The sequence below is a fragment of the Pseudonaja textilis genome, chromosome 1 (genome assembly GCF_049901715.1).
Source record: "Pseudonaja textilis isolate UNSWEBS1 chromosome 1, rPseTex1.2, whole genome shotgun sequence".
Lineage (NCBI taxonomy): Eukaryota > Metazoa > Chordata > Lepidosauria > Squamata > Elapidae > Pseudonaja > Pseudonaja textilis.
This window is the reverse complement of record NC_141990.1, coordinates 82,190,233-82,202,286: the sequence shown is the minus strand read 5'-3', so window position 1 is coordinate 82,202,286 and position 12,054 is coordinate 82,190,233. Positions and strand designations below refer to the sequence as shown.

General features: G+C 39.3%; 1 protein-coding gene across 1 annotated transcript in view; it reads left to right on the top strand.

The window, feature by feature from the left end:
* Positions 1-12,054, top strand: part of GINM1 (glycosylated integral membrane protein 1) — a 30,540-nt gene extending 18,486 nt beyond the window's left edge. Inside the window, exons 5-8 of the mRNA XM_026705647.2 lie at positions 3,779-3,935; positions 5,631-5,761; positions 7,620-7,783; positions 8,935-12,054. Of these exons, the coding sequence (XP_026561432.1) occupies positions 3,779-3,935; positions 5,631-5,761; positions 7,620-7,783; positions 8,935-9,037 (555 nt within the window). The 3' untranslated portion in view covers positions 9,038-12,054. The remainder of the gene's footprint in view (positions 1-3,778; positions 3,936-5,630; positions 5,762-7,619; positions 7,784-8,934) is intronic.

The window sequence follows — 12,054 nt, the reverse complement described above, 5'->3', positions numbered from 1 at the left end:
AGGTACCTGGGAGCGCCGCGTGCTGCATTTTGGTTTAATCCCGAGCGGCTGGGTGGGCGTGAAAAGAGCCAAGCGAGTGTCTCTGCTGCTGCTACCCTTGGTGCTCCAGCCTCGGGCTCTGCAAGTTTGCAAAAGTCCAGGTGCACAGCCCGTTCCTGCATTCTAAGCGCGCCCAGGCCGAGCTGCAGCTGTCCCTCTCTCGCCAGTGCTTTCTCCAACAACAGCAGCAGCAGTGGTGGGAACTGTGGAAGTTATGGAGGCGGCTCCCCCACCCAAGAAGCGGCTGAAACGCTTCCACGGTTCCCACCGCGGCACTCCCAGGTACCTCAAAATGTTTTCTTTTCCCTGTTGTTACGGGGACGGGGAAAAAGCAAGAGCGACTTAGATGCTGTTGTTGGAGACAGCGTTGGTGAGAGAGGCGCCAGCACCGGTGGGAACCGTGGAAGCTACGGAGGCCTGAGAAGCGGCTGAAACACTGCCGGCAGACATCCCTGCCCGCCCGCTGACCCGGGTCTTCAGCACTTGGTAGGGAAAAGGGATTGGCTGTTAGGAGCGGGTGATGGTGAGGTGTAGCTGCCCGCATGGCTCCCTAGGCGTGGGTGCGCGGGGGTGGAGAAAGAAATTAATTCACCCCTGAAAAGACGTCGTAGCCGTTTTTGGGGGGCTCCAAAAAGAAATAAGACCTGGCCTTATTATATGAGAAACATGGTATTATCACTGTTTATGCAACACTTTTAGACGAGTGGATAAATAGATCAATTCTGCCAGGAAGCAGCCTTCAGATTGTTTAATTGCCGAAGTATTCAAGACTTTCTCCTTTCTGATTTTCAGTGAAGAGATGAACCCTGACTTTATTTTATTCTGGAGGCCTCCCAGATTGTCTGGTGATAAATGTTTCTCAACTACAGTGTGAGCCAAAAAGTGTCTTTACTAATAAGATTTTTTATTGCAAGAAAGGTTCCAATAGACAAGAATCAGGGATAGTCTTCTTGTTTTTAGATTCTTGGTTTATGAATTCAGTTTTGGAGAAGTTCTTCTATCTTCCATCATTCAACCATGGAATATTTGATGCTGTCTATAAGTCCACTGAACTTTCATGCAACTCCTCTTCTTGGGGAGAATCATTCATAATCATTCAGCATCTTAAGCACAGTCACTCCAACCAAAGCTCCTAGGTATCTGTATTCAGACACAAGCCCCACTAGTTCATTTGTTTCCAGTTAATCAGTTTCATTATTTGGTATGGTATTTGGACCACTGGGCTGCAAACTTCTCATCACATAAAAGTTGCAACAGCAAAATAGCCACGAGTCTTGTTTTTGGTCGAAACAAAACAAAACAAAATTCATTGTTACAAAAGCAGACAGTTCTTGCTTACTGTCTCATTTAACAACCATTGGAAGTTATGATGATGTAAATAAATTTTTTGCAACCAATGCTTGCATTTATGACCATTGCTGGGGTCTTGTGATTGCTATTTGTGTACTTCACAACAGTTTCTGACAAACAGGGTAATGAAGACAGAAGTAAAATTGGAAGTTGCAATTGTATGATGTCTTGCTTAATGACTGAGTGGGAAGTATTGTTGTAAGCCTGTTGTGGTCATATGATTTTTTGCTTAGTGACTAGTGTTTGGCAGCAAATTTGCTGGTCCCTATTCTGGGTGCTAAGCAAGGACTATCGATAATTAGGAAACAAACTGAAAATAAAATGCTGTTAGAATTGAATATTGAGTACAGGTTGTCTTCGAATTATGACCACAATTGAACCCAACATTTATGTTGCTACGTGGAACATTAGTTAAGTGAGTGTGCTCTATTTTACGACTTTTCTTGTCACTGTTGTTAAATGAATCATTGCACTTGTTAAGTTAGTACCATGGTTGTTAAGTGAATCTGGCTTCCCCATTGACTTTGCTTGTCAGAAGGTCGCAAGAGTGGATATAATCCACTGAGCCCGGGACACTGTAAGTGTCATAAATATGAACCAGTTGCCAAGCATCTGAATTTGGTCATGTGATCATGGGAATGCTGCAATGGTCATAAGTGTAAAAATGGTCATGTCATATTTTTCAGTGCTGTTGTAACTTTGAACGGTCACTAAATGAACTGTTGTAAGTTGAGGACTACCTGTATTTCTTGTCTGAGTTAAGGAGAGTTATCTTGAAGTACTCATCTCTAATGATCTAAGTGCTAGAGCCCACTGTAACTACATAGCCAAAAAGGCATTAAGAGTTGTTGACCTAATCTTACGTAGCTTTTTCTCTGGTAATATTACACTAATAACTAGAGCATACAAAACATTTGCTAGATCAATACTCGAATATAGCTCATCGGTCTGGAACCCACATTACATATCTGATATTAACACAGTTGAGAAAGTCCAGAAATATTTCACAAGAAGAGTTCTCCACTCCTCTACTCGTTGCAGAATACCTGATGCCACCAGACTCGAAATTCTATACCTAGAAAACCTAGAACTACGCCATCTTCGATTCAATCTAAGTATAATATATAAAATCATAGATTGCAATGTTCTACCTGTCAATGAATACTTCAGCTTCAACCATAACAACACAAGAGCAAACAATAGATACAAACTCAAGGTTAATCACACCAAACTTGATTGCAGGAAATACAACTTCTGCAACAGAGTGGTCAATGTCTGGAATACTCTACCTGACTCTGTAGTTTCTTCCCCAAACCCCAAAAACTTTAACCTTAGACTGTCTACTATTGACCTCTCCCCTTTCCTAAGAGGTCTGTAGAGGGCATGCATAAGCGCACCAACGTGCCTACCGTCCCTCTCCTATTGTTTCTTTTATTTTTTATTTTTCTCATATGTATCCATGTATTCATAGCTATGTTTTTTACTTATACCTATTATCTTGTAAGCAATTGACAAAAATAAATAAAAAAATAATCATCCCTTTGAGGTGATAGAGTAGGAGTAGGAAGATCCAGGTGCCAGTGAATCCTTCACAGGAAAAAAAATCACTAGATGCCTTAGAGTCAGTTCTTCTTTTCAGATGAACTGATCTGACATGAGGTTTTTGCTGTGAAGGAAAAAAAAAATAAAGGGATAAAATATTATTTCCACCTCTTACGATGAAGATGAAATATTTATCTACATAATTGGTATGCTGCCCATTCCCAAAGTTATAAAATTATCATAAAATAAATAGCCCCCAAATAAAAAGAAAGCCTCCAAATATGAACAAAAATTAACACTGTTAAATATTGTAGACTGGGGAATACGAATTTATGTGTCTTCTGGAGTCCCATCTTTAGTCACAATTTACTTATAACTTTCTAAGTAAATAATACAATAGTAACTCTTGGGTTATAGATTATTTTGCCTCTAAAAAGATTCAGAATTCATTTGTAATTCTCTTGATCGATTATTTTGAAAGGCAGCATTCTACTTTTTTCTTACATTGTTTCTCACTGAGAAAATATAATCCATATTGATGCTAGAAATGGTGCCATTTGCCTTCCCTCTTGATATTATACACAATATACATGATATGATGTTGATGATGAATAACTAACGGAGGGCATTTCCTTCTAGTATTTCACGTACTTCATGAGGTGAGGGAAAAACGGGATAGGAACACATTTAGCTGTCACTTAAGCAAAAGCAACTTTTCATCTTGAAATCACTTCTTGCAATACTTGCTCTTTTCTGTCCAACTTTAAAAAAAGCTTGACTGTTTTCCACACCGTTCCCAACATGTGTAGATAAGAAAGGGGCTCCCATTGTTACACTTCTTTTGCAGGTTAAACAAGACGAAGTGATAGAAATAGACCTATTGGTAAAGGATCAGCAAGTCCTGAGACATACAAACTACACCGTTCCTCTGGAGGAAAGTATGCTGTATTCCAGCCCAAGGAACAATGATATTTTGTTTACGCTTCCAAACTTTGCAGGAAAAGGTACTCAGTCTTATTGAGCTGCAAGAATTGGATTTTGTTTTATTTATTTATTCATTGAGTTCTTAATACCCACCCATCTCATGTAAGTGATTCTTAGTTTTTTTTTTCTTTAAAAGATGCTATTGAGTTTATTTCTTGCCATTTCACTAAGGGTTCTGACTTCTTAAAAAACGTTCTTCATAAGAGAGGGAGTTGATTAAATTCATCGTTAACTGCATCTGGACTCTTTCAGTGTTCATGGACTTTTTAAATATGAACTTTTAAAGAATATCATAGCCTGGTAAACATACAAAATAATGCAAACAATGACCAAAAAGTTCTCAACCTCATATTTAATGACTCCACCACGCAAAAAAAGGCCACACCAACAGCCATAAACTGGCCTTTCTTTTATAGGCAGGTCAAATTAATATGCTTTCTACTGGCTTATATTTATTTATTTGTATTCTCTCATAATGTTCTTATTAAAAATTAAAACATGAGCCAGATCTATGTTTCTTTATTAGCAAGTTTCAGATTTGTGTGGACTTCAGTTCCTAGGGGAATTGTGATAATTGAAATCCACGCATCTGAAAGTTGCTGAGGTTGAGAGACCTTGGACTAGAACTAGATGATAGCACAGTTGGCTCAACCAGCCTACACAAAGAGTGCTCATTAAGAGGGCTTCCACTTTAGCTTGGAGGGAAACATCAAGCCAAGGACCAGAAGGGTCTGTCCTAGCCTCTGTGTTGTTCAACACTTTTATCAATAACTTGGATGGTGGATCCTTAGCAAATTTTCAGATGTCATAAAACTACCAGTAGGAGATCTGGTTAAAACTTTAGATGAAAGATTTAAAAAAATGATCTAGGCAACTTAGGCAGTGGGCTGAAATGAATAGAATGGAAATACGTAAAATTCTACATCTTGATAGGAAAAATGTAAAGCCTTAGCATGGGACGGAGGAAACCTGGCTTAGCCTGTCTTGTGAAAAACTCCCTTGTCAATCGGAAGTTAAACATGAAGCAGCATTTATACAATTGCTTGGGATATTTTAAGGAGAGCACCAAGTCCAGATCACAAGAAGTAACTGTTCTATTTCATTCCTCTGTGGTCAGACCCCATTTGGAGTAGCGGGCAGCAGAATCCAAACAAGACAAACTGGAGCAAGTTCAAAGGAGGGCTTGCAAAATAGTGCTGGGTCTGGAAAGGATACCCTATGAGGAACAGTTAGCAAATCTGGATATGCTTAGCATACAGAAGAGAAAATGGAGGGAGATGAGATAGTCTTCAATAAAAGTGATTGGACTTGGACATATTCTCTTAGACTTTGTGCCCCAGAGAGCAGGCCAGAACCAAAGGGTTAAAACTACAAGGAAGTAGCTTCAGACTTGATGTTAGGAGGAACATCACCTCTATGCAAGCTGTCAGCCAGTGCAACAGGCTGCCACATAAAACAATGACTTTTATTTTGCCGGAGGACTTCAAACAATGGCCGGTTAATTTCTATCAGAGATTTTCCAAGAAGGGGGTTGGAATAAATGACCAAAAATCTATGCCAACTCCATAATTCTATAAAAGTTTTGAATAAGTTTTACTTTTTGAACTGTTATTTCTTGTCCTTACTCTGCTTCTTTTTACTGGCTCACGGTATGATTTTTTAAAAAAAATAACCAACAAACCAATGAACCTGTCTTCTTGACTTTTGTGAAATAGATGTTGAAAGTCCTCTACAAACAACCAGTCACTATCTTCTCAGGCAAGTAGAAACCACTGTGGATGAACAGACAATGCCTGGCAAATTGCCAGAGACTCCACTCCGAACAGAGCCACCGTCATCTTATAAGGTAAATGTTTTGTCACGATGATTGTGAAAGGCAATTATCACGGTCACCTAATGTGAGTTAACGGATGTGTAAGGAAATTATTGGTGCCTTGTGTATCTGGTATCCCCTCAGTCACTCTATCAAAGAAACGAAGTCCCACAAAAATGAAAAAGGCACGGACACAAGGTGGTAATTAGAAGGGAACTAAAAAAAGCGCAGATAGGGTTGCAGCTGTGCTTGAAATCCTCCTCCTTCCTCTATGCATATGGTACACATACTAAGGAGGGCAGCTTCAATCATACAGACGTGACCCTCATGTCATAGTTCCGAGTAATGAACCCAGGGAAGTCAGGACTCTTGACACCTTGTGCAGGTTCAAGAAACCCTTTACTGAGTACATCATATCGGCACATAGAAGGTCAAAGCTAGCTCTAAATAGTTCCCATGCATGGGGATAGTTAAAAGAATAGGATTTTTCCACCCGCCCCTGTGTCTTTTAGGTCACATGGACCAATTAAGTCAGCCACAGATTCCTTCTCAGCTCCGACAGTTGTCCATTGACAGGACCCTGGTTCACATGTTGGCTGGTAGATGTTTTGAGTAGCGGCTGAGGCACCACTTTCCTAAGCTCCCCAATCCCTCCCCCCATGAATGGCAACCAACAAATGAAGGAGTAAGCCTGAAAAAGAATGGCTTCAGCTGAAGTCTTTTGCAGATTGACAGGCATCTCCCCCAATTTCCCCTTCACCTGATGCTCCCATGTGTATATGTTGTGCCTTTGAGTCAGTGTTGACTCCTTGTGACTTATCTCAACTAGTGAGGTGTTCTCTGAACTTGGTTGGTTTTTCTTGAAGACATTTCATTACCCAACTAGGTAACATCATCACTGCAACAGCAACAGATGTTACCATCTGCAAGAAAACAACCAAGCTCAGAGAGCATCCAGAAGCCCTCATTTCAAACCTGACATACAGATATTCTCATTGATTGGTATCTGAACTAATCCCTACAGTTTTCTTGACAAGATTATAGAAATCTTCCTTCCTTCCTTCCTTCCTTCCTTCCTTCCTTCCTTCCTTCCTTCCTTCCTTCCTTCCTTCCTTCCTTCCTTCCTTCCTTCCTTCCTTCCTTCCTTTCTTCCTCTTCCTTCCTTCCTTCCTCCCTCCCTCCCTCCCTCCCTCTTGAGAGGGAGCGACTGGCCCAAGGTTACTTATCTAGCTTTGTGCCTCAAGCATTACAACTCAAAGTTTCTGAATTTTCCTGATGCCCATGGAGGTGGCTGACAGTGTACTAGCTTGATTTTCTCCTGATAGGCTACTCTCAACAGCTAGTACAGATGGTACTATCCCTGATGGTAATTGGGACCAGGAACTCCCTCACTAAGCAACAAAGTCATAAGGCATGATGTCACATCACTGTGCTGATGGCACTCCCAGCAGTCCTAGTTGCCATAGTCACACAGTGCTGTAGTCATGTGATTGCCTTTAGTAACCTCCTGTCAGCTTCCCCATCAATTTTACTTGTTAGAAGCCAGCAGTAAAAGTTGCAAGTGACAGTCACATGACTGTAGGATGCCACAATGTTGTAATTGTGAGCTTATCACTGGGCACTTGAATTATGATCACATGGGGCGGTTGCAGTTATGAGGACCTGGCATAAGTACCCCTCATTTCATTGCTCTTGTAACTTCAAACATGCCAAGGAATTTTCAAGGGGGGAAAGAGTAATATTTGAAAAGATATATATGCGCAACATATATGTGAAGTTCCCACATCATGACAGAAGTGTAAATTATAAATAGATGCAACAAACAACCACACAAAAATCGGCTTTTGCGGTGTCCTTACTGGATTTCAGTGGCTGTGTTATTATTTTGCAGGTGATGTGCCAGTGGGTAGAAGATTTGAGAAAGGAGCTTTGTACATTTTGGCTCAATTCTTTTCCTGTATTTTTTAATTTTATGGAGGTCATTGTGGTTGGAGTTGTAGGAGCAACTTTAATAATAAAAGTACTAAAAGTGTTTTGTCCCTCATGTGAAGCCAGGTAAGCGCCTCTTATTTTTTTATCCTTAAAACAAATTTCCTTTGGTGATAAGAGGTTTCATATAATTTATTTATTCAGGCTAGGCTGGTTAAATTGATAAACAAAAACTAATCCACAAGGTTTATAGTCTGTTAAAGAACTAATGTACCTCACCTGAGGCCTTGATTTGATGACCTTATAAAAGCAATCAATTAAATGATAAATATTAATGGGAAATGATCCCCAGAGGATTCAAAAAAGTGAGGATGCTAAATGGATTTCTCTCGTATCTCCCCGCCCCCTTCCAGCAAGAGCTCTGCTTAGAGCATGCCCATTAAGTGGGAAGGGAAAGAAGGACACACCCGTTTGGTTCCTCCCCATCCCTCCGTAGCCCTACAAAAGCATCATCAGATAAAGACTGAAATGCTTTAGTGGACAGAATTGATTTTGATCTTCCAATAATTATAAACAGGAGCCATATACACAGCAACAGGCCATGCTCCATCGGTCTCATTTCTACCTTTTCAACATAATTGGCATTGGAAGAAATGAGGCTCAAAGTCAGACAGATCAGGTTATGGAGCCTCAGAAAAGCTCTGGAAGATTTATGGCAGATCATCCTGAAAGCTTTATCTGTATCTCCTGCTTGCTCAGACTTTGGGGTCAATTAGTCTTGCCCTCACGGTTTTGAAACCTCTAAGGAGTCCTGTCTGTGGAAGGCACATTCACAACCCCACCCACTCATATATTATCATAGAGAGGTGGGTCATGACTGCTTTCTTTAAAAAATACTTTGTGGCACGTACCAGATTGTTTGAAGTACTAATTTCTCATTGCAAAAAAAAGGATGAGGAAATAAATGAAGGAAAATCCTAGCACCAGTTCTCATAAATCGTTTAGATGAAAATGTTAGTTCTCTGAGAGTACTGATACTGGAAGAGACAGGTGAATGAAAATGTTTTTTTTCTAGATAGCATTCATCCTGAGAATTCTTTGAAACAAGATTTAATTACATCTTAATATTTGCAGTATATATAAGCCATTTTCAGAAACCAATGATCTGGTTTGAGAGGCTGAAACAATTTTCCTTAGTTGTTTTAACTATGAAGTTAAAATGTTTATATATGATCGTATTTCCGAAGTTGGTATTTAACTCATTTTTTCCTCCCTAGGGGAATCCTTCAACTTGATGCCAATGTCATACCCGTGGCTGCAATAAGTTTACTTCCAGCTACTCCAGAGAAGATAAACAACATAGAGGAGAAATGTATTTAAAAACACGAGTACTGTAATTATTTGAGTTTGTTGACCTAATGAACCTGGCACTTGGATCTTAATATATTACTTAATTCAGCCTTCCGAATGTACTGTCCTCTAGACTTTGAGACTACAACCCCCAGTATTCATAAATAATTGCAGTTCTGACATATCTAGAGGACTCTAGTTTGGGAACTGCTGATGTCACAGCAATTCTCAGCCTGCTATTTTTATTAAATTTATGAATGATTCATATTTAAAGGGCAGTTAAGGCTGACGTCCAGAATAATTTTTGGATTTTTTTTCATTTCAACCATTATAATTATTCTTGACTGGGAAAAAAGCAGTTTCCTTACCTAAGGACTTCAATAAGATCTGAGTTCTGTGAAGTAATTGCCTGATCCCTGAAATGATATCTTCCTTGTATCTTCCCAATATTGGCTGCAGGACACACAAGGCTAATCCAGGAAATTTGACTCAGACTAATGGAACTGATTAAGTAGCATCAACAGGAGCATAGACCTGTGACCATACTAAAAGCTATTTTAGGCCTTTAAGCGTGCCTTATGGGGGAAGTCAAAATCAAAACGATTTTCATACTGCTCTGACAGTAAACGGTGTAATTTTTGTTTGGATTTTTCAAAAATAATCTTCATATTGTAAGCACTTTCAGGGTCTTTCCTACTGAATTTATGAACATTTGTGAAAATGTACTTCTTAAACAGTTACAATACACACTACAAATGTCTTTTATCCAGGAGTACCAAATGTCTAAAAGTACTGTATAAATCCAGAGCATTTTTATATACCAATTTGTCAGATCATCAGATCTTATTGCAAATTTACATCTTGAGATAAACTGGAGACCATCTTTTTTCAAGTTTGAACAGGGAGCAAATCTGGATCTAGCCCATTGCATTGGCCAAGTATTCTTGTGTTCTAGTTGTAGATAAATATTAGGTAGGATCTTGTGGCTTCAACTGTCCATAATGTTTGGGTATGACTATATTACAAACTGTTTGAACTGAGTTTAAGTCACTGTTTCTCATTTATCAAAATCCATAATTGGTGTTTGAAAATGCTGCTGATCAGGAAATACTGTAGAGCTCATGTTTCCTTTCCTGTGTGTATGAACACTATGTTAATTGATGTTTGGTGAATGCTGAAATAAGGTGTTTCAAGTTGTTAGCACATTTGCTAAATGAGAGGCAGGGTTCGTTGAAGTTCATCACTCCAAAATGAAATTTACCTAGGACATTTTTTTCAGTTTTGCTGATTGTTACCAACACAGGCATTTATTTCATCAGCAATCAATAATATTGAAATAACATTGTAGGAGAACTCAAAGAAGCTGCACATCACCAAGAATAATGCAGTTGCTGCATCATACTATGCTGCCTTAGTGGTACATTTCAGTGGAAGACACCCCAAAAAGGCAAATGGCACTATTGTGCGCTTTGGAATTGAATAACTGAATTGTGGAAGCAATTATATCCAACTGCCTTAAAATTGTTATAGAAGACATCTCAGTTCAACCAATTGTTGATAGTCCCAATGGCAATATTGAAAAAGGTGAGCACAGAATGTCAAATAAAGGCTGTCATCCCTTCAGTTAAAAAAATGTGAAAGCTACTCAAACAGTTGATGTCACTGTTGAACCACTGCAGCCAGGCGGTGGTGATACATTAGATTGTATCTAATACTGAAATAGGAAATAATGGTGCCATATTTTTTTAAAAAAAGAGCCTTTTTCCTAGGGCTGAGAGAGATTGGCTCAGTCAACAGCTGGTTTTGCATCTAAGGCAGAACTAGAATCCATGGTTTCAAGCCCAGTGCCTTTAACCACTATATGAACCTCTGTGGCTTACCTATATATGTTCTGACAAGACCAAAATATTCACAACTAATGATTCTTGGGCAACCATCAACGTTGACAGAGCTCAGCTTGAGCAACATCCTAATTTAAATATCTAAGTCAAAAAAATTGTTTGCCACAGTTGGCATCAGTCATCAAATCAGCCAGACTGTCTCAGCCTTCAATGTGCAGATATGTTGCCCTGGTGAAAAAGCCAAAATGCAATTCATGTAATAGTGACAATGTTGTTGTAAATGGTGCAGAATCCTGCTTCAAACTAATTTCAATTTTTTTTTAAAGCTTTCCAAATGCCGTGCCTACCATTTCTATTATTGTATATTAGGGACTTCAGTCTATTGACAAAAGGTTACATGAAACAAATGCTGCAATCAGCCTATAATAGCGGATAAGGTTCTGGAGCATTGCATGTAATCATTTGGGCACATCTGTGTAACTTAATACCCACTTTCTTATTGACTACTCTGGAAATGATGCTGTTTATTGATTACTCTGGAAATGATCAAATACATGATCAGCTCTTAAACTTGGCTGGAATGTGGAAGTTCTAACAAAACTCAGACTCAATAAAAGTGAAACAGCTGGGCCAGAGCAAACAAATATGGAGAAATGTGCGGTGATCTCAATAAATACTGATTACTTAAGCTAAGTACTGATTAAGCTATAAATTACCAGATGGGAGTTCAGGACTTGAAGGAAGCAAGATGAGTAGTATAAAACTTTTCAAGTGAACATTCTGAGAAATTGAAAACTTCCAAAGCATTTTTTTTAAAAAAAATAGAATTAGTTGGGCAGGTGGTAGATCTACAGCTGGGGTTCACAACCTCTGGGCCATGGACTGTTACCAGTCTGTGGTCTGTTAGGAACTGGACTGCATAGCTGGAGGTGAGTGGTGGGCAAATGAGTAAAACCAAAACCACCACTCCCACTCCAGCCCATGGAAAAACTCTTTTCTCTGAAACTCGTCCCTAGTGCCAAAAAGGTTGGGGACTGCTGATCTACAGTACTTACTTCAAATGTCTTATTTTCTGTACGGGACATCTAGTTGCCCTTTAAGCAGTTTAAGTTTGAAAACAGCAGCTGACACTGTACTCTTGTGCAATTCCTGTTCAAATAAACCTATCGCTCTTTTGTCAAAGTCCCATTGATGGACTGACTTGCA